Here is a 22,922-nt window from a genome sequence, read left to right on the forward strand (position 1 = left end):
GATTGAACAGCGAATATACTAGGTAGGATGCATTGCATCCAGCTGATCTCCAGCATCCAATATGGTCCTCTAAATACCACCAGGAGTAATTTCTAAGTGCATTATCACTCAGTGTGGCCCAATGCCTCCCATAAAACATTGCTTTTTAAAAAAATTAAATCATAGGGTGGGAGAGATAGCATGGAGGTAAGGTGTTTGCCTTGCATGCCGAAGGTCAGTGGTTCGAATCCCGGTATCCCATATGGTCCCCTGAGCCTGCCAGGAGCGATTTCTGAGCATAGAGCCAGGAGTAACTTTTTTTTTTGTTTTGTTTTGGTTTTTGGGCCACACCCAGCTGGTGCTCAGGGGTTACTCCTGGCTGTCTGCTCAGAAAGAGCTCCTGGCAGGCACAGGGGACCATATGGGACACCGGGATTTGAACCAACCACCTTTGGTCCTGGATCAGCTGCTTGCAAGGCAAACGCCGCTGTGCTATCTCTCCGGGCCCCAGGAGTAACTTCTGAGTGCTGCTGGGTGTGACCCAAAAACCAAAAAAAAATTTTTTTTTAAATCATGGGCCACAATGAGGACACACTGGTTAGGGTATTTGCCTTGCACATGGCCGTCCTAAGTTTGATCCCTGGCATCCCAGATGGTCCCTTGAGTCTGCCGGGAATAATCCCTGAGTGCTGCTGGGTCTGACCCCAAAATAAAAAAATAACAATTTAATCATCCTGTGGGCCAGAAAGACCAGCTCGCAATATGAAGCTTACCACAAAGAGTGGTGAGTGCAGTTAGAGAAATAACTACACTAACAACTACCATGACAATGTTAATGAGAGAAGTAGACTGACAGTCTTGAATACAGGCAAGTGGTGGTGGAGTGAGACGGGAGGCACTGGTGGTGCGAATGTTGAAGGAGGGCTGTTCTTTTTATGACTGAAACCCAACTACAATCATGTTTGTAATCATGGTGCTTAAGAAAAAAGATATATTGATGGCAATGAAGATATTATATAGTTATATCTGCCACAAATCACTTTAAAGTGTTAACATAAAAACTCAATAAAAATTATACAAAGTGTTGCAAAAAATTTAATCATCATGAGATAAAGTTAAGAAGTTGAAAGCTGAGTTTGGGTCATACAATATTTTGACACCCAACCATTCGCTAGTTACCCACCTTTCTCTTTCCTCCCCATCCACCCTGGCCTACCTACATAGAAGACACTTTTCTTCTAATTTTCCTATGGTATTCCTAATACTGAAGGGTTATATGAAAATCACTTTACTTCAATTTCCAATTTTTGTCCAGTGATCATTTCCAACTATTACTGTCAGAGTGGTTCCTTCTCTTGTTTTTGGGCCACACTCAGTGGTGCTTGGGACTGTATAGGATGCAGGGGCTCAAACCCAGGTCAGCCATATGCAAGACAAACACCCTACCTACTTTGCTATCGCTCCAGCCCCTCCTCTCCCCATCATTTTCTATTGTGTTTAGATATCATTCTCATACTATGGCTTATTTTTTAATACCCTGCAGATGAAGTCATTCTGTCTTCAACTCTTCACTTTTCATTCAGCAAATACCCTCCATGTATAAGCAAATCCATGACTTTATTTTTCATAACAGTTGCATACTGTTCCACTGTGTAGATGTACCAGGTTTTATTTTTTATCGATAACACTCATCTTTTTTGGGCTCTTGGGCGTTTTGAGATTTTAGCTATTTTGAATAGTGCTGCAATGAACACAAAAGTGCAGAGGGAGGGATAGTGCAGAGATTCACAACTTGGATTGTCTGATAAAGACCTCAGGGGCCGGAGAGATAGCATGGCGGTAAGGCGTTTGCCTTGCATGTAGGATGGTGGTTCAAATCCCGGCATCCCATATGGTCCCCCGAGCCTGTCAGGAGCGATTTCAGAGCGTAGAGCCAGCAGTAACCCCTGAGTGCTGCCGGGTGTGATCCAAAACAAAACAAAACAAAACAAAAAAAGACCTCAGTTAGGCTAGGTTCCAGATCCTTACAAGATACCTGGGTCCTGCCAGGAGTAATCTCTGAGCACTACCAGATGGGGAGCCCAAATGAAACAGGGCAGTCACTGTTAATGGAGAAATCAAACTTTTGTCATGTTTATAGAGACAATGTACACTTAGAACAAAATTTAGTTCTTTTGATGGAAAACAGATCTCAGTGGACAAGATGTGCCTTTTTAGCTAGGGAAAAGTTTGTTGGTTTTGGTTAAGTATAATCTCAAAGAGTGAGTGAGTGAATTAAGTTGGACTCTACTACAGGAGAAAATACAGTGCAAAATAAGAGTGCAAGGGAGAATTTAATGATCAAGAAAATTCTGCCCCGCCCCAATCACACTTCAGCAAACTAGGACAAAGTTGTTGTTGGTCATGGCATTAGACCAGGTAGTAAACCATTCAGTGGCCCCTTTCCAATAAAATTTTGATAGAAAAGATGTGCTACATATGAAGACTGAGCCCCAGACCCAATTCATATCCAGGACTGTCGGAAAGCAATCATGTGCTAATTATGTTTGTTTTTATAGAGGGGCCACACTGGGCGAGCACTCAGCAGTCGCTCCTGGCAGGCTCGGGAGACCATATGTGATGCAGTGGGGGGATCGAACCCAGTCCGTCCTGGGGTCAGTCCCAGGTTGGCTGCGTGCAAGGCAAATGCCCTATACCCGCTGTGCAAAGAATAGCTCAGGCTCCTAGAGTGTTCATTAGGAGCAACTGAAAACTGATCAATGAAAACCAAGCTTGAGGTTCAGAATGGGCGAGCTCTTGGTGGCTGTCAGGGATGATGCTACAGAGGTCCAGGATCACTCGAATGTCTTCGGGCTGGCCTCTCAAGAGTTGGAGATTTTTGTTTCACGTCAGTTCATCTATTTAAGAGACAGAGAGAAGATCCATCCGTCCGTTCGCCCATTCCCTGAACCATGACTTCGCCTCCAGCCCCACGTCCTGGCTCTTCTCGGAAAAACTCCGTGAGGACGCTGCACGTCCGAGCGCAGACGGCGGCGTTCTCGCCACACAAGCTCCGGGGCCGACGTGGGGTTTGGAAGCCGAAGGGAAAGGGAGGAGACGCTGCGGGGCTTCCGTGAGGCGCCACTGCGAGACGCTGGCGAGAATCCAAGTTCAAACTTCACCCCGCAGCCGCCCGCGCGCGCCCGGTGAGAGACGCCCCGACGCCCCGACGCCCCGACGCCCGGGCCGGCGCTGACGTGTCTGTCCGCCAGACTCCACTCAACGCCGTTTTCCCGGCAGCCAGCGCGGGGCGGTTGGGGGCGGTTTGGAGCAGGACGCGGTAGGACCCGAGGCGTGAGGAGGCGAAGGGGCGTGGCCTCCCTAGCGACGCAGGACGTGGCCGTTGTTTCCGGCGGCGTCATTGGACACGCCCGCCGCTAAAGCCACGCCTATCGTCGTCACGTGACGTCGCGGCTTTCGCCGTGCGAGGTTCGCGCGTGAGGACGCCGGGGAGAGCGCACGCGCATGCGCGCGCGCACCGCCCCTACGGCCGCCGCCGGCGCGCGGAGTCTCTGGCTGAGCTGGCGGCGTTGAGGTGGGAGGGGGCTGCGTGTGGCCCGAGTCCGCAGGCCTGGCGGCGACGGCGGCAACCGCTCCCTGCAGCCGTCACCCGGAGCGTCGGTCCGCGCTTCGTCATGCGAGGTCATGTGCGGGGGAGGACGCGGGCGAGAACTAGGGGGGGCTCCGAGGAGGAGAACCGAGGTGGCTGAGAGACTCTGCCGGGATCCCGGAAGAGTTGGTCCGTGTTGACTTTTTCCCCCCCGCCCTCGCCGGTGGGTGCCGCGGAGGATGCTGGGAGGGACCCGGGATTGGGATTTTTTTTTTTAACGGAATAGACATCCAAAAGAGTCCCGGCCGTAGAACGTCAGACGCCTTGCAAGTGCTCAACTAGGGCGGACCGCGGTTCGATCCCCGGCGTCCCAGATGGCCCCCAAGCCAGCCAGGAGCGACTTCTGAGCGCAGAGCCTGGAGGAATCCCTGATCGGGCCCCCGGGCCAAGCCAGGCCGAGGAAGACCCGGGACGGGGCGAACCGTGTCGTGAACCATAGTTTTCCCTCCCACGCAAAGGCCCTGCCTCTCTTTCCTCCTGGGGGCAGCAGCACCCCCACACCCCCATGGCTGCCTCCCACCTCCACCCCGGGTTCTTTTCAGGCCCTTTTTCCTGGCCACCCTCTTGCCTAACTAACCCGCCCCCCTCTTCCACCCACCGGGGTGGCCTTTTCGGGGTGACCTGTAACTAACTACAGTTTTTTTTTTTTTTTTAATTAGCATTGGGAAAGCTGTTTCAGCGCAAGACACCATTTATGGGTCACCCGTATGCGAGGTTTATTAGTAGTTATCTTTAATGATCGTTTATGAGGCATTAACGCACGGAGGGGGAGCGGGGAGGCGAGCTATTCTGGTCTTTGCAAAGCATGAAATAAAAAATTAGGGCAGGAGAGATAGTATGGAGGTAAGGCGTTTGCCTTGCATGCAGAAGGTCGGTGGTTCGAACCCAGGTATCCCATATGGTCCCCCGTGCCTACCAGGAGCGATCTCTGAGCGTAGAGCCAGGAGGAACCCCTGAACGCTGCCGTGGTGGCCCCAAAACAAAAACAAAATAGATTCACTCTAGTGACACGTCTAGTACAAAACCCACATCAAGATGAAATTGCTCCGGTTGGAGGAAGGTAGTGAGGTACTCAAATGAGATTTTGTACTAAATGCTCCCATTGTATGCCTCTGCCCGGCACCCATATTTAGCTATTTTGTTGATTCTTCCTTCATGGTTAGAGGTGTTTGGAACTTTTCTAGCGTATGAAAAAAATTTCTTAGCAGATATGCAAAAGATAGTTTTGCTGCTGGAGCAACAGGACAACAGGATAGGGTGCTTTACTTGCACACAGCTGACCTGGGTTCGATTCCCAGCATCTCATGGTTCCCCGACTACCACCATGAATGTAGAGCCAGCTGTAACCGCTGGATGTGACTCCATAGCAAAGCAAAGCAAACAAAACAGTTGGCTGCAAAGTTTTGGCAAAAGAGAAAAGAGAAGTCTAGTAACTCATCTACTGAGGCTTTCACTTGATCTTATTCAAGGCCAAGAAGCCATCTACTGAGGACTTCTCAGCCTGGGTTATAGTGAATAAAAGCATCTTAGTGTGGAGTTAATTGTTTATTGAACTGTCCACTGAACGTGCTTTCTGCTCTGACTTGCAGGAGTCAGCACGCTGAAGCAAAGGAATCTAGAGTACAGGAAAAGTATTCCAGGGTCATGCAAGCCAACTGCAGCCAACTCAACAGTTCTTCGGGAGCTACAGGCAGTGAAGGAGCCTCTGCTTCCCAGTGTGTGCACCCAAGATTGACAGGAGATGCCTCCTCGTATCTTCATTCCGGTGATGTTCGTATCCAGATAAACTCTGCGCCTAAAGAATGTGCTGAAAATCTCAGCTCCCGAAATACAAAGTCAAGTACCCACATCTGTACCCATGGATGCGGTCATAGCCGCAGCCGGAGCCATTCCCACAGTGAGGCATCACGGCTGCCTGATGATTATTCCATGGAGCCAGGAGATGCTGGCGCAAGTTCCTTCTCAGAATTCCGCTATCTCTTCAAGTGGCTGCAAAAAAGTCTCCCCTATATTTTGATTCTGGGTGTGAAACTTGTCATGCAGCATCTAACAGGTAGGGTATAATATGACCATGTGTTATTTCATTGTTTAGTTCCCTTTTTTTTTTTATTGATAATTGACCTTTTAAAAAAAATTTAAATTGGGGCTGGAGAGATAGCACAGTAGTAAGGCATTTGCCTCGCATGCAGCCTATTCAGGACAGACAGTGGTTCGAATCCTGGCATCCCATATAGTCCCCCGAGCCTGCCAGGAGTGATTCTGAGTGCAGAGCCAGGAGTAACCCCGGAGCACCGCCGGGTAGGACCCCCCCCCCCAAGAAAAAAACAAAAAAAGTAAAAATAAAAAATATTTAAATTGACTCACCATATATAGTTACAAAAGTGTTCATGATTTTTAGGCATACAGTGTTTCAACAGCCATCCCTTCACCGGTGCACCTTTTCCACCACTAATGTCCCCATTTTCTCCTCTTGTGTCCCCCCACCCCTACACCCCATGCCTCTGTAGCAGACCTTTTTCTTCTCTCACCCTCTTCTCTCTCCCTCCTTTTTGGCACTGTGGTTTTGCACTACTGTTACTGAAAGGATTTCATGTATATCACTTTACCTCCTTTCAACTCCCAATTCTTGTCCTGAGTGACCATTTCCAGCTATCATATTGATAATTGATTTTAACCTAAGTGAGTTAGTTTATTCCTTTTATGTTAGCTTTTAAAATAATGTTTCCTTTACATTTATGTTAATGTGTTTAAACTTTTGATTTATTTTTCCCCTTTCAATTAACTGGAGCTTATTTTCTAACAGGAATTTCTCTTGGAATTGGGCTGCTTACAACTTTTATGTATGCAAACAAAACCATTGTAAATCAGGTTTTTCTAAGAGTAAGTATGAGTAACTACAAAAATCCTTTAATTTTCTCTCTTTTGAGAGAAATAAAGATTGTCTGATCAAGTTAAATAGATAATAACAGCCAGCTATCATGTTAACTTTTATCTAATGACCTGGGATCAATTATATGTCCTAATGCAAAATTGCATTTTGGGTGCCTGATAAAAAAAAGATTAAAAGTTTAGAAAATGGGGCCGGAGAGATAGCATGGAGGTGAGGCATTTGCCTTTCATGCAGAAAGATGGTGGTTCGAATCTCGGCATCCCATATGGTCCCCCGAGCCTGCCAAGAGCCATTTCTGAGCATAGAGCTAGGTGTAATCCTTGAGCACTGCTGGGTGTGACCCAAACCCCCCCCCCAAAAAAAAAAAGTTTAGAAAATGGGCTGGAGAGATAATAGGGGTTAAGGCACTTTCTTATATGGGCAGACCCCAATTCAATACTTGAAACTTATGATCCTCCAAGCCTGCTGGGAGCATCTTCCTAGGACAGCTGGGAGTAGCACTTGAGCATTATTGTATGTCCCCAAAACCTAAACCCTCTCCTAAAAATAATAGAAATACTGTTGATCTGTCAGCTGCTTTGATGTTTTGAGTTGATTTAATGAAATATTAAAAACATTAGCTGTTTCACTTTCATATTTAAAAAAAACAAATGTACGTGGAATATTAGATATTGAATTGTTTCAGAGGTCTCAAACTCAATTTACCTGGGGGCCGCAGGAGGAAAAGTTGGGGTGATCCTTGAGTGCAAAGTCAGTAGTAAGCCTTGAACATTGGGGGGTGTGACCCAAACAACTAAAACAAAACAAAACAAAATTCCTCTAGGGCAGGACCACAAAATGTTGTTTGGAGGGCCGTTTTCGGCCCGCAGCCCTCGAGTTTGAGACCCTTGGTTAGATGTACCAAAGCTTTTTCTTTTTTATCCCCCCCCCCTTAAGGGTTCTTTTGGGTTTTTGTTTTTTGTTATTGTTGTTTTTGCTTTTTGGGCCACCCCCAGTGACTCTTAGGGGTTACTCTTGGCTATGCAGTCAGAAATAGCTCCTGGCTTGGGGAACCATATGGGAGGCTGTGGGATCGAACCACAGTTTGTCCTAGGTTAGTGTGTGCAAGGCAAATGCCCTACTACTTGCACCATATTTCCAACCCCCCTCTAAGCTTTTTTAAAGAAACTTTGTAAAGTTTTTCCATAATAAATTAGACTTTTTTTTTTTTTGGTTTTTGGCTTTTGGGTCACACAGGGCAGCACTCAGGGGCTACTCCTGGCTCTACACTCAGAAATCGCCCCTGGCAGGCTTGGGGGACCATATGGGATGCCAGGGTTCGAACCACCGTCCTTCTGCATGCAAGGCGAACACCCTATCACTGTGTTATCTCTCTGGCCCCTAATGGCCCCTAAATTAGACTTCTTGTTACATATATATAAAAAGAAAGAAAGCTGGTTCTATAAATCACTAGACATAGGACTAGGTTATAAAATGTCACACCATCAAGCAACTTAAAGGGTTCATTTTGACCTGAAAAATCGTAGTTCGAAACTATCAGAAAATATCAGTTTGAGGGCTGGAGTGATAGCACTGCAGGTAGGACATTTGTCTTGCACACGGCCAACCCAAGACCTACAAGGGTTCAATCCCCAGCATCCCATATGGTTTCCCGAGCCTGCCAGGAGCGATTTCTGAGTATAGAGCCAGGAGTAACCCCTGAGCACTGCCGAGTGTGGGCCCCCCCCCCCCAATGAGATTAAAAACAAAAGTAACCCATTTTAGGAGTTTGTCATTTATCTTTTTATTTTTGGGGGTGGGGTGGGGTGGTGCACCTGACAGTTCTTAAGGCAATTCCTGGCTTGATGCTTTCCAGTACTGTTGGGTACCGTGCAGTGGCAAGGATTAAACTTAGCCTCTGAAGAGAGAGCACACTGTTCAGCTCATTGAGCATCTCCCGGGCCCTGCATTCTATCACTCTTGGGATAGAATTTATAGCGCAGTGGTAGGACATTTGCCTTGCCTACGCCAACCTGGGTTCAATCCTGGCATCCCATATGGCCCCCCAAGCCTACTAGAAGTGATTTCTGAGCACAAAGCCAAGAATGACCTCTGAGTCCCCGTGAGTGTGGCCAAAAAACAAACAAAAACAAACTATGCTCACTCTTCTCATCTTATACTTCTAAGAATATTATACTACACTAAATGTACACAAAATACTGGGCAGAGATAATAGGTTTGTGACAGAACATGCTTTGCATATATGAGGCCCTGGGTTCAGTTACCAACACGCAAAGAAAAATGTCTTAGTAAATATTCATGTATTGTCTGAGAATTAAAAAAATATACATTTGTAAACTGATCATTTAAATGCAGGGTTTTTTTTGTTTGTTTTGTGGTTTTTGGGCCACACCCAGTGATTAGCCAGGGATTACTCCTGGCTGTACAGTCAAAAAATCGCTCCTGGCTTGGGGGACCATATGGGACACCAGGGATCAAACTGAGGTCTGTCCAGGGTCAGCTGCATGAGAGGCAAATGCCCTACCGCTGTGCTATCACTCCAGCCCCTTAAATGCAGTTTTAAATTCTCTTTTGGGCAGAGTGTTAGCTCAAAGGACTAGTTCACCTACTGGATTGATCCCCAGCAGTGCACGTTCCCCACTGTACTGCCAGAAGTGGCTTCTGTGGCCCTAAAGCCAAAATAATTGTTTTGTAAGTAGATAACTGGGAGAGGCAAAGTTTGCTGTGACTATTTTTTGTGTAAGATTTGGTTTCTTTGAAACGTAGGTAATGTTTTTATATGATGAAGAAACCAATTTTTTTTTGTGGTGCTGGAGGTCTCCATTGTAGGCAGGTCCTTTAACAACTGAGCTATGCCCCTGGCCCAAGACACTTGTGAAACTGTTTAGGGTTGGGTATCTGGTCCGGTGGTAAAGCCACCTTCTTTGCATGTGTGAGCCTTTAAATTCAATCCCTGTCACTACCAAAAAATATTTTTTTAATTAAAATGGGTTCTGTTTGTTAACTAAAGTTACATAGAGTATAGTGATGTATAATTCAAGAAATACTTTGTATTTATAAGATTAACCTATTAGGATGCTCTGTTAAACATGAAAATAATTTTATTGTATTTACAATTCTGGCATTATAAAAGTAATTTATAAAATTGTTTATTTTTCAGGAGAGGTGCTCAAAGATTCAATGTGCTTGGTTACTGGTATTCTTAGCAGGAACTTCTGTTCTTTTATACTACACCTTTCAGTCTCAGTCACTTTATTACAGGTAATTAATTAGAGGTCCAAGTACACAAGCAGGGCTTGGGGTTTGTTTTTTGTTTGTTTGGTTTGGTTTTGGGGACACACCCGGGTAGTGACACTCAGGGATTATTCCTGTCTATGCTATGGGCTCAGAAATTTCCTGGCTTGGGGAACCAAATGGGACGCCGGGGATTGAACCCAGGTCGTCCTGGGTCAAACGTGTGCAAGGCAAATGCCACTGTGCTCAGGGCCCCACAAGTAGTTTTTTTTTTTTTTTTTTTTAAGTATTCCTCACACTGCATATCCATACTTGTGTTGTTATAGTTCAAGCACTTGTTTAGCTTTGAGCCATGGCTACAATCCTGATTTGCCAATCACAGCCCCAGGAATAACTCTTGAGAACTGGGATGTGGACACCTCCTGTCCTCTTCCCCCACCTCCAAAAAATGTGATTTTAGACATACATAGTGACTCTGGACATCTTAATGTCATACATCATGAACTGAGTAGAATTTAGGGATGTACATTTTGGTGTTAATACCATTTAATTGAACTTAAAAATGATGAACCTTAACAAGATTAATGGGGACCGTTAAGATTAACGGGGGGAGGGCCGGGCGGTGGCGCTAAAGGTAAGGTGCCTGCCTTGCCTGCGCTAGCCTTGGACGGAACACGGTTCGATCCCCCGGTGTCCCATATAGTCCCCCAAGCCAGGAGCAACTTCTGAGCGCATAGCCAGGAGTAACCCCTGAGCGTATAGCCAGGAGTAACCCCTGAGCGTTACCGGGTGTGGCCCAAAAACCAAAAACCAAAAAAAAAAAAAAGATTAACGGGGGGGTGGGGTGGGGGGGGGAGTTAATGTAGGCATAAATGTAGGCATAAAGTCTAAAGATTGGGCATAAAATTGGAAAGAAACAATAGAAAAAAAGGGGGGGGTTGTGGGGAGCCTAGCAGGGGGTTACTAGAGTAATAGACTGGGTAGAGAGAGCATTTGCCTTGCAGTGGCCAACCAGATTCAATTCCTGGCATCCTATATGGTTCCCCAAGCCCATCAGGAGTGATCCCTAAATAAGTAAGCTTGTACGCCCTAACCTAAAATGTGGTAACAAAACAAAAAGAAACCATCTGTCACATATAAGAACAATTAAAGACAATATGGTGTTTAGGAAGTTTCAGAATAATTCAGGATGCAGCTGACTGAATTTAATCCCCAGCATTCCATATGGGCTCCTGAGTAGCACCAGGTGTGATGCCTGAGTGTAGAGCAGGTGTAACCCCTGAGCATTGCCAGCTGTGGCCCAGAAACAAATCGGGGGACCATATGGGACGCTGGGTTTCGACCTCCTGCATGAAAGGCAAATGCCTTACCTCCATGCTATCTCTCCGGCCCCCAATGTACAATTTTTTTAAGAGCAAATGGAGTTGGTTATGAGGACAGTGTCAAAAATCTAGTATTAACATTTTAATTTACAAAGCAGAAAAGTTGGCAAACTGGGAAATTTTCTTTGCTTTTTGCTATGGAGAAGTGATTTGAAATTCAAACAAAAGTCTAAGTAAGGAATACAGAGCCAGAGAGGTAACATGGTCGGCTGAGTGTGTATAGAATGCTTTGCATGTGGAAGTCTGACTTTTATCCCTAGTACCATACAGTCCCCCAGGCTGGGAGTAGCCCTTGAGCCCCACCAGGTATGGCCTCAAGCCAATAAAATGAGCAAAATGGAGGGGTTTGGCTCATACACATTCCTTGTGTATGTAAGGGAAGCTTCTAGGTTTGATTCCCTGGCACCATGAACACAAAAAGCAAAATCTCCCATTTTACATGAATTTCAATATCTTGCAAAACTTTTGTGCATTAAATTAAGATGCTGGGTTGCAGTTAAAACACCTACAATCAAAAACTGGTAGTAGGTGGTGAGTTAGTACATTGGATCAAGTGTTTGCCTTGCATACAGCTGGCCTGGGTTTGATTCCACAGCACCCTATTTGGTCCTTCAAGTCTTCCACAAGTGATCCTTAAGCATTGCTGGATGTGACTCAAAAAAGCAAAACAAAATGAACCCAGAGGGGTAAAAAAAAAAAAAAAACTCAGTACTTTGTATGTTGCTCTGGTAAATTTAATTTATTTTTTCTCTTGGTAGCTTAATTTTTTTAAATCCTACTTTGGACCATTTGAGTTTCTGGGAAGTACTTTGGATTATTGGAATTACAGACTTCATTTTGAAATTTCTCTTCATGGGCTTTAAATGCCTTATATTATTGGTGCCTTCTTTCATCATGCCTTTTAAATCCAAGGTAAGAAACTTGGAATAATTCGAATTATTTTTGGAATAATGTTAGAGCAAATTCTAATGATGCTACTTAATGTTCATTTCAGTAACTCCTTTTGGAATTTTTCAGTTTTCTAAATTATATCATTTACTCAAATTGTGCCTCAATAATAATCTACTTAATTAAAATTCAGAATTATGTGCTTCAGAATAATCTAAAATAATCCCACAGCATATATGGAAACATTTAAATTTGTACTTTATTTTCCCTTCAAAGCTGATAATTGAAGACTGTAATAATTTCATGGTTTCCTATAATCAAATGAAATCTTAACATAAATCTTTGTAATCAACTAAAACATCCATGCATGCATACATCTCATTCATTGTAGTATACATAAAATATTTTCACTATCATTTTTCAGCAGTCACTTGAAACATATATAGATCTGAATCAAACTGAGGCTGGCAGACATTAGCATCTATATTACTGTGGCCATTTGCTCTTGTTCTTTGTCCAGTAGAAAATATTTGTTACTGTGTTACTTGGGTAATTCTATTTGTTTTCTTTTTCAGGGTTACTGGTACATGCTTTTAGAAGAATTATGTCAGTATTACCGAACTTTTGTTCCCATACCAGTTTGGTTTCGTTATCTAATAAACTATGGGGAATTTAGTGACGTAACTAGATGGAATCTTGGGATATTGCTGGCTTTACTCTACCTCATATTAAAAGTATGTAATGTTATAAATGTTGTCATATGATTCATATAATCAGATTTTTATGGCTGCTACTACTGTCATAGCTTTTTTTGTGTGTGTGCGCCACATCGGCAGTGCTCAGAAATTGCTCCTGGCAGGTTCCGGGGATTATATGGAATGCCAGGAATCGAACCTGGGTCAGCCATGTGCAAGTCAAACACCCTACCCACTGTGCTGTTGCTTCAGCCCCAAATTTTAATTTGGCTAGTTTGAAGTAACAGCAGGTTCCATATCTACTTAGAAATAGAAGTTAAGGGCCGGTGAGGTGGCTCTAGAGGTAAGGTGTCTGCCTTGCAAGCGCTAGCCAAGGAAGGACCGAGGTTCGATCCCCCAGTGTCCCATATGGTCCCCCCAAGCCAGGGACAATTTCTGAGCGCTTAGCCAGGAGTAACCCCTGAGCATCAAACGGGTGTGGCCCCAAAAACCAAAAAAAAAAAAAAAAAAAAAAACTAGGAGTGATTCCTGGCTGCAGAGCTAGTAGTAACTTCTGAACAGCACCAGGTGTGCCCCCAGAACAACAACAACAACAAGGAAATAGAAAATAAAGGCCCAGAAAGATGGTTCAACAGACTGCAACAGATGCAGGAAGCCCAGGTTTCATCCCAGTGTCAGATCCTGTGATTCCTGAACACTGTTGGCTATGGAGAACTCTTCCTTCAAAACTAAAAGAAACTTAAAGAAGTGTAGGGCCAGAAAGATGATAATATATATAGGGGTTATTTTGATTGCTTTGTATGCAGCCCTGAGAACCAGCAGTGTGGCTTTCACACTTTCTACCCACACCCATCTTAGACAAATACGGGCAAATTAGAAGTATCTTGGTTTCCCCCCCCCACCCCCCAGTTATTGGGATCATGCTAAAGGGTTCAGGGAACTGAGCACTTCATGTACTCTGCCCCTTGAATCATATTCCAAACCCCTGGAAAGAGATACATCTTTTTTAAAATTTTATTCATTGGTTCTGTTTTTATTGGGAGATTGGATCTCCTTTGACATAATTTATCTAAAGGAAAGGAAACAGGAGAGACAGCCCCAAAAGTCACAGACCAGACCAGACCTGGTTCTCAGATGATTTGGAGTACTTAGTCCTTTCCTGTATCTGCCTGATCTCCTCAGTGTGATCACCCTATGGAACTTCTTTTTGGGTTTTGCATGAGATAGAAGTGAGGTATTTTCCATGCAAAGCATGTGCTGGAGACTGAAGAGTTCTTTCTAGCCCTGATGAAACCTTCCCTACCCTTTGGGGCCTGACCTTCTCCCCATTAGGGGCCACCATTGCTAACAATGGGCATGCTTGAAAGCCATGCGCTATCAGGGAGCAAAGCTAGGGCCCTGTGCATATGAGCAGGTATGTAGACCTTTGAGAGCTATGTCCCTTTATTTTAAGTAGTTGTGTCAGCATGGTTGTGCAGTGGTTTAGACTTGCATGCAGCTGATCTAGTTTGATCTCTAGCGTAGCATGATCCCTGAGTACCACTGGGAGCAATCCCTGGGCACAGAATTGAGGTAGTATCTGAGCTGGTATGGCCCCCAAACAAACAAAATTGGCTGAAGACTGGGGAGATGTCTCAGGATTGAGGTATATATTTTGCAAATAGGAGCCCTGGATTTGTTTCCTAGGACCACTAGGAGTGGCTATCAAGCAAAGCAGTTATTTAGTATCAGAATTTGAGATTATGGGATTTTATTTTGATTTCTGGGGTTAGTAAATAGTTATAGTAGTTATAGGGCCCTCTGAATTAATAGGCTATTTTATTTCTTTTACAGCTTTTGAACTGTTTGGGGCATCTAAAAACTTTCAGAAGAGTTTTACAAGTATTTTTTACACGACCTGTAAGTATATTTTACTAGTTAAGAAAAACATTTTTGGCTAGAGTGATAGTACATAAAGTAGAACCATTTACCTTGCATGTAGCCAATCTGGGTTTGATCCTTGGCACCCCATATGGTCCTCTGAACCCACCAGGAGTGATCCCGCCTGAGCACAAAGCCATGAGTAAGACCTGAGCACTGCTCACCATTGGTATTGCCCCTCCCCCCAAGAGATAGAACTGCAGATAAGGTTTTTGCACAAGTCCCACCCAGATTTAATTCATAGCATCACACAAGTGTCTTCAGTACTGGCAGGATCCTTGAACACTGCTGGGTATGACCAACCACCCCCAAAAAAGGAGGGAGGAGAGGGTAAAGAAAAGCGATTGGGGTCACTCACAATGGGTAAGATGCTTAGGGCTTGGTATGTATAAGGCAAATGCCCTACCCGCTGTATTATTGCTCCAGCTCCAAGAAATTCTTATGTTACTTTTAGGGAAGGGGGTGGGTTTTGGGTCACACCCAGCAGCGCTCAGGGGTTATTCCTGGGTCTGCGCTCAAAAGTCGCTCTCGGCAGCACTGACGGGACCATATGGGATGCCGGGATTTGAACTACAGTCTGTTTGAATCTGCTGCATGCAAGGCAAATGCTCTAATGCTGTGCTATCTCTCCGGCCCAAGCTTACTTTTTCATTATGAAAAAGTTTAATCATGCAGGAGGCCAGATTGAATGCCTGGCACTGCCTGGTTCCTGAACATTGCCTTGAGCAAATCTTGAGCACTACAATGTGAACTTCCTCCTCCACACCCATGTTCCATTTAGGGCTAGAGAGAGCTGAATGGATTAAGCTGTTGCACATGCTTTGTTAGGTATCCCTGGTACCTCATGAACCCCAACACTACCAGGAGCAATCACAAGTGTATAGCCAGGAATAACCCTAAACTTTGCCAGGTCTGGTCCTGTAACTAGGACTAACCTCTAAGCTCTGCCAGATATAGTCCCACCCAGATATTTTGTGTGTGTGTGTGTGTGTGTGTGTTTTCTTGAGTGGAGGGAGGGCAGTTTTGCAATTTTATAGATGTAGATTTCAAACTTAGATTTTTTTTCACTTATACTTTATGCAGAAAGTGGTTTGAATCCCGCCATCCCATATGTTCCCCCAAGCCTGCCAGGTGCAATTTCTGAGCACAGAGCCAGTACTAACCCCTGAGCGCTGCTGGGTATGACCCAAAAACCAAAAACCAAAAAAAAAAAAAAAAAAAGGAACTAAGTGTTCTTTTATTTAAAAAAAAAAAAAAAAAAACTATTGCAACTATATGTTTTATTTCTATATTGTTTTCTGGCTAGCACATAGCTGGTAGTTTTTCAGCACTTTATTTGGATTTTTATTTTGGGAGGGTTTGGGGGCTGTACCTGACAGTGTTCAGGGGTCGCACCTGGCAGGACTCAAAAGAACCATATGGATGATAGGGGTCCTGCAAACAAATCATGGGCTCTATCCTGTTATCATACCTATCATATCTCCTATGCCCTGAATGAGCTGCTGCCCCTTCAATTAATCTGCCTCTTAAGGATTCAAAGATGTGCTCTTAAAAATCTTATGTGTGAAGAGATAGTTCAAAGAGCTGGAGTACATACTTTGTATTGTGTTCACTGTGATCCCCAACATCTCATGTTATCTAGCAACATCATGAACCACCCGAGAACCAAGACAGAAGTAGCTCTGAACATCAATAGTACAGTGGTAGAGCACTTGCCTTTCACAAACCAACCCAGGTTCAATCCCCAGCATCTCATATGGTCTCCCTGTGCATTGTCAAGATAAACTCTGGAGTGCAGAGCCAGGAATAACTCTTGAGCTCTGCTGCGTGTGGCCTAAAGAGAAAGTAAAGGGACTCAAGCAATAGAATTGGGTCTGGCATTTGCCTTGCACTTGGCAGACCTGGGTTTGATTCCTGGCATCCCTTTTGGTCCTCCAAACCCTGCCAGGATTGATCCTTGTACACAGAGCACAAGAGCAAGTCTTGAGCACTGCCAGGTGTGGCCCCCAAACAAAAGCCCTAATAGTGAAAGTCTCATCTCCTCCCCATTGGGGACTGGGGAAATGCAGTCTGGAAGCAACATGACAGCAAAAAATCCATATAAAGTTGTAGAGATAAAAAACGGTCAAGAAAACTTCCACCACAAGCTATCTACCAGATGGCAAAGATATCCACAGGCAGACAGGCTAGCTCTAGAACCGAAACTGCCAGCAGCTTCTTTGACCCGAGGGCTTTATTGGGAAGAGAGGGACCATCCCCATGGGTGCAGAACAGGTAGGGGTAGGCCAGTCCAGAGATACTTGGAGTCCACGAGTGACAAGCATGAGCAAAGAAGTATCCTAAATTGGTTAAAAATTGGTTACTTCCGGGGCCGGAGAGATAGCATGGAGGTAAGGCGTTTGCCTTTCATGCAGGAGGTCATCGGTTCGAATCCCGGCGTCCCATATGGTCCCCTGTGCCTGCCAGGAGCAATTTCTGAGCCTGGAGCCAGGAATAACCCCTGAGCACTGCCGGGTGTGACCCAAAAAAAAAAAAAAAAAAAAAAAAAAAAAAAAAAAAAAAAAAAAAATTGGTTACTTCCAACACCCTAACACTTAGAATTTTATCATTGGGGCTGCCACTAATTTCTAAATATGTAAGAATTAGTCCACAGCATGGGATTTGGCATACACTAAGATTTTTTAGGGGGGGGTCACTCCTGGCTGGCTTGGGGGACCATATGGGATACCGGGATTCAAACCACTGTTCGTCCTGGATCAGTTGCATGTGAGGCAAAAGCCCTACTGCTTTGCTATCTCTCCGGCCCCACACAGTTTTGTTTTTTGGGCCACACCCGTTTGATGCTCAGGGGTTACTCCTGGCTAAGCGCTCAGAAATCGTCCCTGGCTTGGGGGGACCATATGGGATGCCAGGGGATCGAACCACGGTCCGTTCCTTGGTTAGCGCTTGCAAGGCAGACACCTTACCTCTAGCGCCACCTCGCCGGCCCCTCCCACACAGATCTTTTTAATTAACTAGTTTCTATGTGATTCTACTGATATGACAAATTGTAGGGAGAAAATACCTATACATTCATTTTCTCTTTGGGGGCCACACCTGGCAGTGCTCGGGGTCTATTCCTGGCTCTGTGCTCAGTAATAACCCTGGTAGTGCTCAGGAAACTGTATGGAATGATAGAGATTCTGACTAGGGTTGGCAGGATGTAAGGTAAAAGTCTTAAAACCCCTCTACTATTTCTTTGGTCCATTTAGTTTGCTCTTTATAGCCTTAGAGGTTCTTAGTATTTAAGTGTGATAGTCAGATTTTAGAGTTTGATCCTCAGCCTTACAGTCTATTGAGTAAATAATTACTTGATTATTGTCCAGGGAAAATGACTTACTAGAATGCCAAACTAATGATGTTTATTTTTATTTATATATTTGCTTGTGGTTTTTGGACCATACCTGGCAATGCTGGGGACTACTCCAAAAAGTGCTTGAGAGAATATGCAGTGCCAGGGATGGGATCCTGCTTTCTACATGCAAAGCATGTCCTTAACTAAACTTTCTCTCTGGCCCCCCAATAATGAATGTTTAAAAACAAAGGATATCAACAGACACCATAGAGATAATATAGCAGGTACAGGGCCCTTGCTGTGTTTGGCCCCTAAACCAAAATACCAACAAAGTGATCAAACTAACCCCTTTTCTAAGATTGAGTTAATAAAATAGTAATAAGCTTTGCTGCCATCCTATTAAGTTTAGCTACAGCCTATTTTTTCCTAAGACAGATTGAATTTTAAACATTTTACTATATTTGATTTGGTAATACGCTGAAACAATAGAGAATAGAGTCTGAAGCAGAAAATAGCATTCCATTATGATTTGTTCCTAAATACCTCAGAACAACATACATGTTCTGGAAAATGGCAATCACCATGAGCAGAGGAGCATCTTTATCTGTACAATGTTCTATTTATTTGACTGGAAGAGGGGAAGTAGTTTGGGCTCTTTCAGGTGATGTTTAGGTCCCTACGCACATGGTACCAGGGACCATATCTGGGTTGGCCACATAAAAGATGCCTTACTTCCAAGAATCTATAAATGCTTATCTCAGCCTTAGTCTACTAAATGCCATCTTACCCAAGAGAAATTGTTTCCTCAATTGCAAATTAAATCATTAACTATCCTCATAAGCTTCTAAAATCATTATCATCATCATCTTAAAGAATCTTAGTTTTTTGGGCCGGAGCAGTAGCACAGCCCTAGGGTGTTTACTTTGCTCTCGGCTGACCCCGGGATGGTTTAGGGGCCAAACACAGCAAGGGCCCTGTTCAATCCCTGCCATCAAATATGGTCCAGGAGCGGTTTCTGAGTGCATAGCCAGGAGTAACCTGAGTATCACCGGTGTGGGCCAAAAACAACAAAAAAGAAAAAGAATCTTAGTTTTTATTTCAGCCACTCTTGGGAGGTGTAGCACCGGGTTTGTGATGCCAAGGATTCACATCTCAACTGACAAACTTCTGCGATAATTAATAAGTGGGCTTAGTTTGGCAGCACTTCTCATATAATGCATGAATGAATTGTAATGCTTGGTTGTATTTCAGGTTAAGACTTAGTTGGAGGGCTCGGAGAGATAGCACAGTGGCGTTTGCCTTGCAAGCAGCCGATCGAGGACCTAAGGTGGTTGGTTCAAATCCCGGTGTCCCATATGGTCCCCATGCCTTCCAGGAGCTATTTCTGAGCAGACAGCCAGGAGTAACCCGAGCACCACCCTGTGTGGCCCAAAAACCAAAAAAAAGTTTCTTTTCCAAAGTCTTACTATCTTTTTTTTGTTTTGCGACACACACATGATATTCGGTCACTCCTGGCTCAGTTCTCAGGAATGACTCTTGGCATTGCTTGGGGGACCATATAGGATTCTGGGGATCGAACCCAGGTCAACTACATTTAAGGCAAGTTCCCTATCCACTGTACTATCTGTCCAACACTTTTATTATTTTTGAGGGGCCAAACCTGGAAGTACTCAGGGTACTCCTGACACGTTTGGGGGACCATATGAAATGCTTATGATAGAACTTGGGTCGGCTATGTGCAAGCAAAAGCCCTACTCACTGTGCTATCACTGCCCCAATTTGGGGAGAGCCCACACCTGGAGGTACTAGGGTTTACTATGGGAGATGGATTCAACCTGGGTCGGCTTTATTCCTGGCACCTTGCTTTGGGAGAGCTTGTGATTCCAGGGCTCAAATCCATTGCCTGTTTGTAAAATATGCACACTACAGGCCATTGAACTATCTTCCTGAGCCCAAGGGAATGTGTTCAAATGCCTAGTTCTAGGGAGACTTGAAAAACAGAGCATCAGCTGTGTTTGACCAACAGAAAAGACATTTAAATTAACAGAACTTCTCTTTATAGAGTTACGGAGTGACTGCCAGCAAGAGACAGTGCTCAGATGTGGATGATATCTGTGCAATATGTCAAGCTGAATTTCAGAAGCCAGTTCTTCTCATCTGTCAGGTAATTATCTTTTTTAAGCATCCTCAACATAATACATCTCCAGATACTCTTATAATGAAGAAAAACTACAATGATTTGTAGAAAGTAGCATTTGGGGTACATATTAATAATTTCCTATTTGTGATAAGGAGCTTGGAAATTGAGCTAAATCTAGTCACAGTAATTTTTTTTTGTTTTTGGGCCACACCCTGCAACGCTCAGGGGTTACTCCTGGCTCTACGCTCAGAAATCACTCCTGGCAGGCTCGGGGGATCATATGGGGCACCGGGATTCGAACCACTGTCCTTCAGCGTCTAAGGCAAATGCCCTACCGCTTCACTTTCTCGCCGGCCCCCTAGTCATAGTAATTTTTATACAGGGGAAACAAATTCAAGTGGCAGATTAGGTATCAAAGTGATTAGGAAAAAACCACATTATTAGATACTGTTCTTTTTATGTACTAATGTATAAGGTCCTTTCTAGTAATTGCTCTCAAAGACTTATTAATAACCTGTTTTTTGCCGTAAGCGGGTAAATAGATCGTACAGTTGAAATAGTAATAGTAGTCATACTGCCAATTTCAGTCTATTTTTGAATTTGTTCATTTATAAAATAGAGGAACTGTTCTCCAAAATCCCTTTAATCTCTATAAATGTGAATTTAAAATTAAAATGTTAAATTTAAAATCTAGCTTTTAATTTCGTTACAGCACATATTTTGTGAAGAATGCATAACCATATGGTTTACCAGAGAGAAAACATGTCCACTGTGCAGAACTGTGATTTCAGACCATATAAATAAATGGAAAGATGGAGCTACTTCATCACACCTTCAAATATATTAAGTTGTGTCAACTGTTAAGGCCATAAAACACTAATTTCATTTGGTTACAGTGACTTAATTATTGATTTAAACATGAAAATGGATTTTCAGAGCTAGACAGGGAATATTTCTATTTTGTTGCAGGATATGACTTACTGGTAGTCTTATCAAAATAATAAAAGACCTTTAAATATAGTATTCAGCTTTATGTATATGCAACATTTACTCAATCCCAATTATTTAACATGTGATTGCAGTGTTCAATTGTAAATTGTTTTCTAAATATTGCCAAAATGGCAATTAACTAGAACTAGTGGTTTTAGAGGAACTCAGGTGTCTTTCCTCAAATTTTTAGAAGAGTATTTTTCACATCTTAAAATACATATTATTTGAAAATGGAATTTATTCTCTTTAGATTTGACTAAAATTCCCATTCTAAAACCTAAAAATTTTCACAAAATTTGTATTTTTACACAAAAGGTTTTAAATGCTATATTTTACCTGTAACATAAAATCAGATTTTCTAAGATTGATTATGGAAGATATATTTTTAATAGTGCATTCTCTGTAGTGTGGACAGTGAGACTTAATTTTGTATGTGAATCTCAAGTTGTCAGCTTTCATATTCATGTTATTTTTTGTATAGTGTCATGGACTACCTTGAAATAGCTATTAAAATAATTCACAGATTGTAAATAACTGACTACACTGATCTGCATTGAGTGACAAAACCAACTCCATCAATTCTTAAGAGTTCCCCTTAAACCTGATCTCTGTTTGATGCCTTGCATGCAGCCAACCTAGGACCTGGGTGTGATCTCAGGCATCCCATATGGTCTCCTGAGCCTGCCAGGAGTGATTTCTGAGTGCAGAGCCAGGAATAACCCTAGTGCCTCCGGATGTGTCCCCCACCAAAAAAAGAGTTAGAACTCAGAGCTGGAGAGATACCACAGCATGCATTTCTGCTGATCCGGGAGGGACCCACTTCAATTCCCAGCATTCCATTTGGTCCCCTCCAGCCTTCCAGGGGTCGATTACTTAGTACAGCCAGGAGTAAGCCCTGAGCACCAGAGTGTGGCCCAACAACCAATCAATAGGTTTTTTTGTTTTTGTTTTTGGGTCCCACCCGGCAGTACTCAGGTTATTCCTGGCTCCACGCTCAGGGACCATATGGGATGCTGGGATTCGAACTACCGTCCTTCTGCATGGAAGGCAAACACTTTACCTCCATGCTTATCTCTCCAGCCCCCAACAATTTAAAAAAAAAAATTGGGGGCTGGAGCGACAGCCCAGAGGTAAGGTGTTTGCCTTGCACGCAACTGACCCAGGACAGACCCAGGTATAGTATATGGCAGATATATGGCATCTGGTATAGTCCCCCAAGCCAAGAGTGATTTCTGGGTGTCATTGCGTGTGGCCCAAAAAAAAAAAAAATTAGAGCTCACACTCTAGCAATTAAGCAGCAACCAAAAATAACAGTGGTTAGGATAATTGCCTTGCATGTGACCCACCCAACACACATCTCCTGAGGCCCTCCAGGAGTGATCCCTGAGAATAAACATAAACACAGCTGGGTGTTTCAACAAAATAAAACTTAAGCAACCAAAAGTTTTAACTCAAGTGATTTGTCTGTTGGTACTTACATAGGTTAGAGGAAAAGGGAATATACTTTTCTTTCCACTTGAACCTCTAAGCAGGGAGTAAGTATCAAGGTCTTTGACTCCCAAATCCAAACAAAACAAACCTTGTATAGAATACAAGGCCTCTACCTGCTTTTTTTGTATGATCGTCTATCAAAATCGGTAAGTGCCAAAAGGAAACTAGTAGGAGAAATCAGGAGGTAGAGGTAGAAAACAAGTTTGTAGTGTTTATAAGGTAAAGGCTAAACCAACAATATGGATCTATACAGAAAGTAACTATCCAGCTACAGGTTAAATCAGCCCAGTATGGAATGGCCACCCAAATTGACAAAAAGGACATTTGAAA

The 22,922-nt window shown here is 43.7% G+C and overlaps 1 protein-coding gene across 1 annotated transcript; it reads left to right on the plus strand.

The window, feature by feature from the left end:
• The first annotated feature begins 3,599 nt into the window (after positions 1 to 3,599).
• Positions 3,600 to 21,131, plus strand: RNFT1 (ring finger protein, transmembrane 1). Its single transcript, XM_049772231.1, has 9 exons — positions 3,600 to 3,660; positions 5,218 to 5,681; positions 6,432 to 6,508; positions 9,679 to 9,779; positions 11,893 to 12,046; positions 12,598 to 12,756; positions 14,551 to 14,616; positions 20,034 to 20,135; positions 20,824 to 21,131. The coding sequence occupies exons 2-9, from the start codon at positions 5,273 to 5,275 to the stop codon at positions 20,956 to 20,958; spliced, it is 1,203 nt and encodes a 400-aa protein (XP_049628188.1). The 5' UTR covers positions 3,600 to 3,660; positions 5,218 to 5,272; the 3' UTR covers positions 20,959 to 21,131.
• Positions 21,132 to 22,922: the final 1,791 nt, after the last annotated feature.

This window comes from Suncus etruscus, chromosome 1 (assembly GCF_024139225.1).
Source record: "Suncus etruscus isolate mSunEtr1 chromosome 1, mSunEtr1.pri.cur, whole genome shotgun sequence".
NCBI classification, from domain to species: Eukaryota; Metazoa; Chordata; class Mammalia; order Eulipotyphla; family Soricidae; genus Suncus; species Suncus etruscus.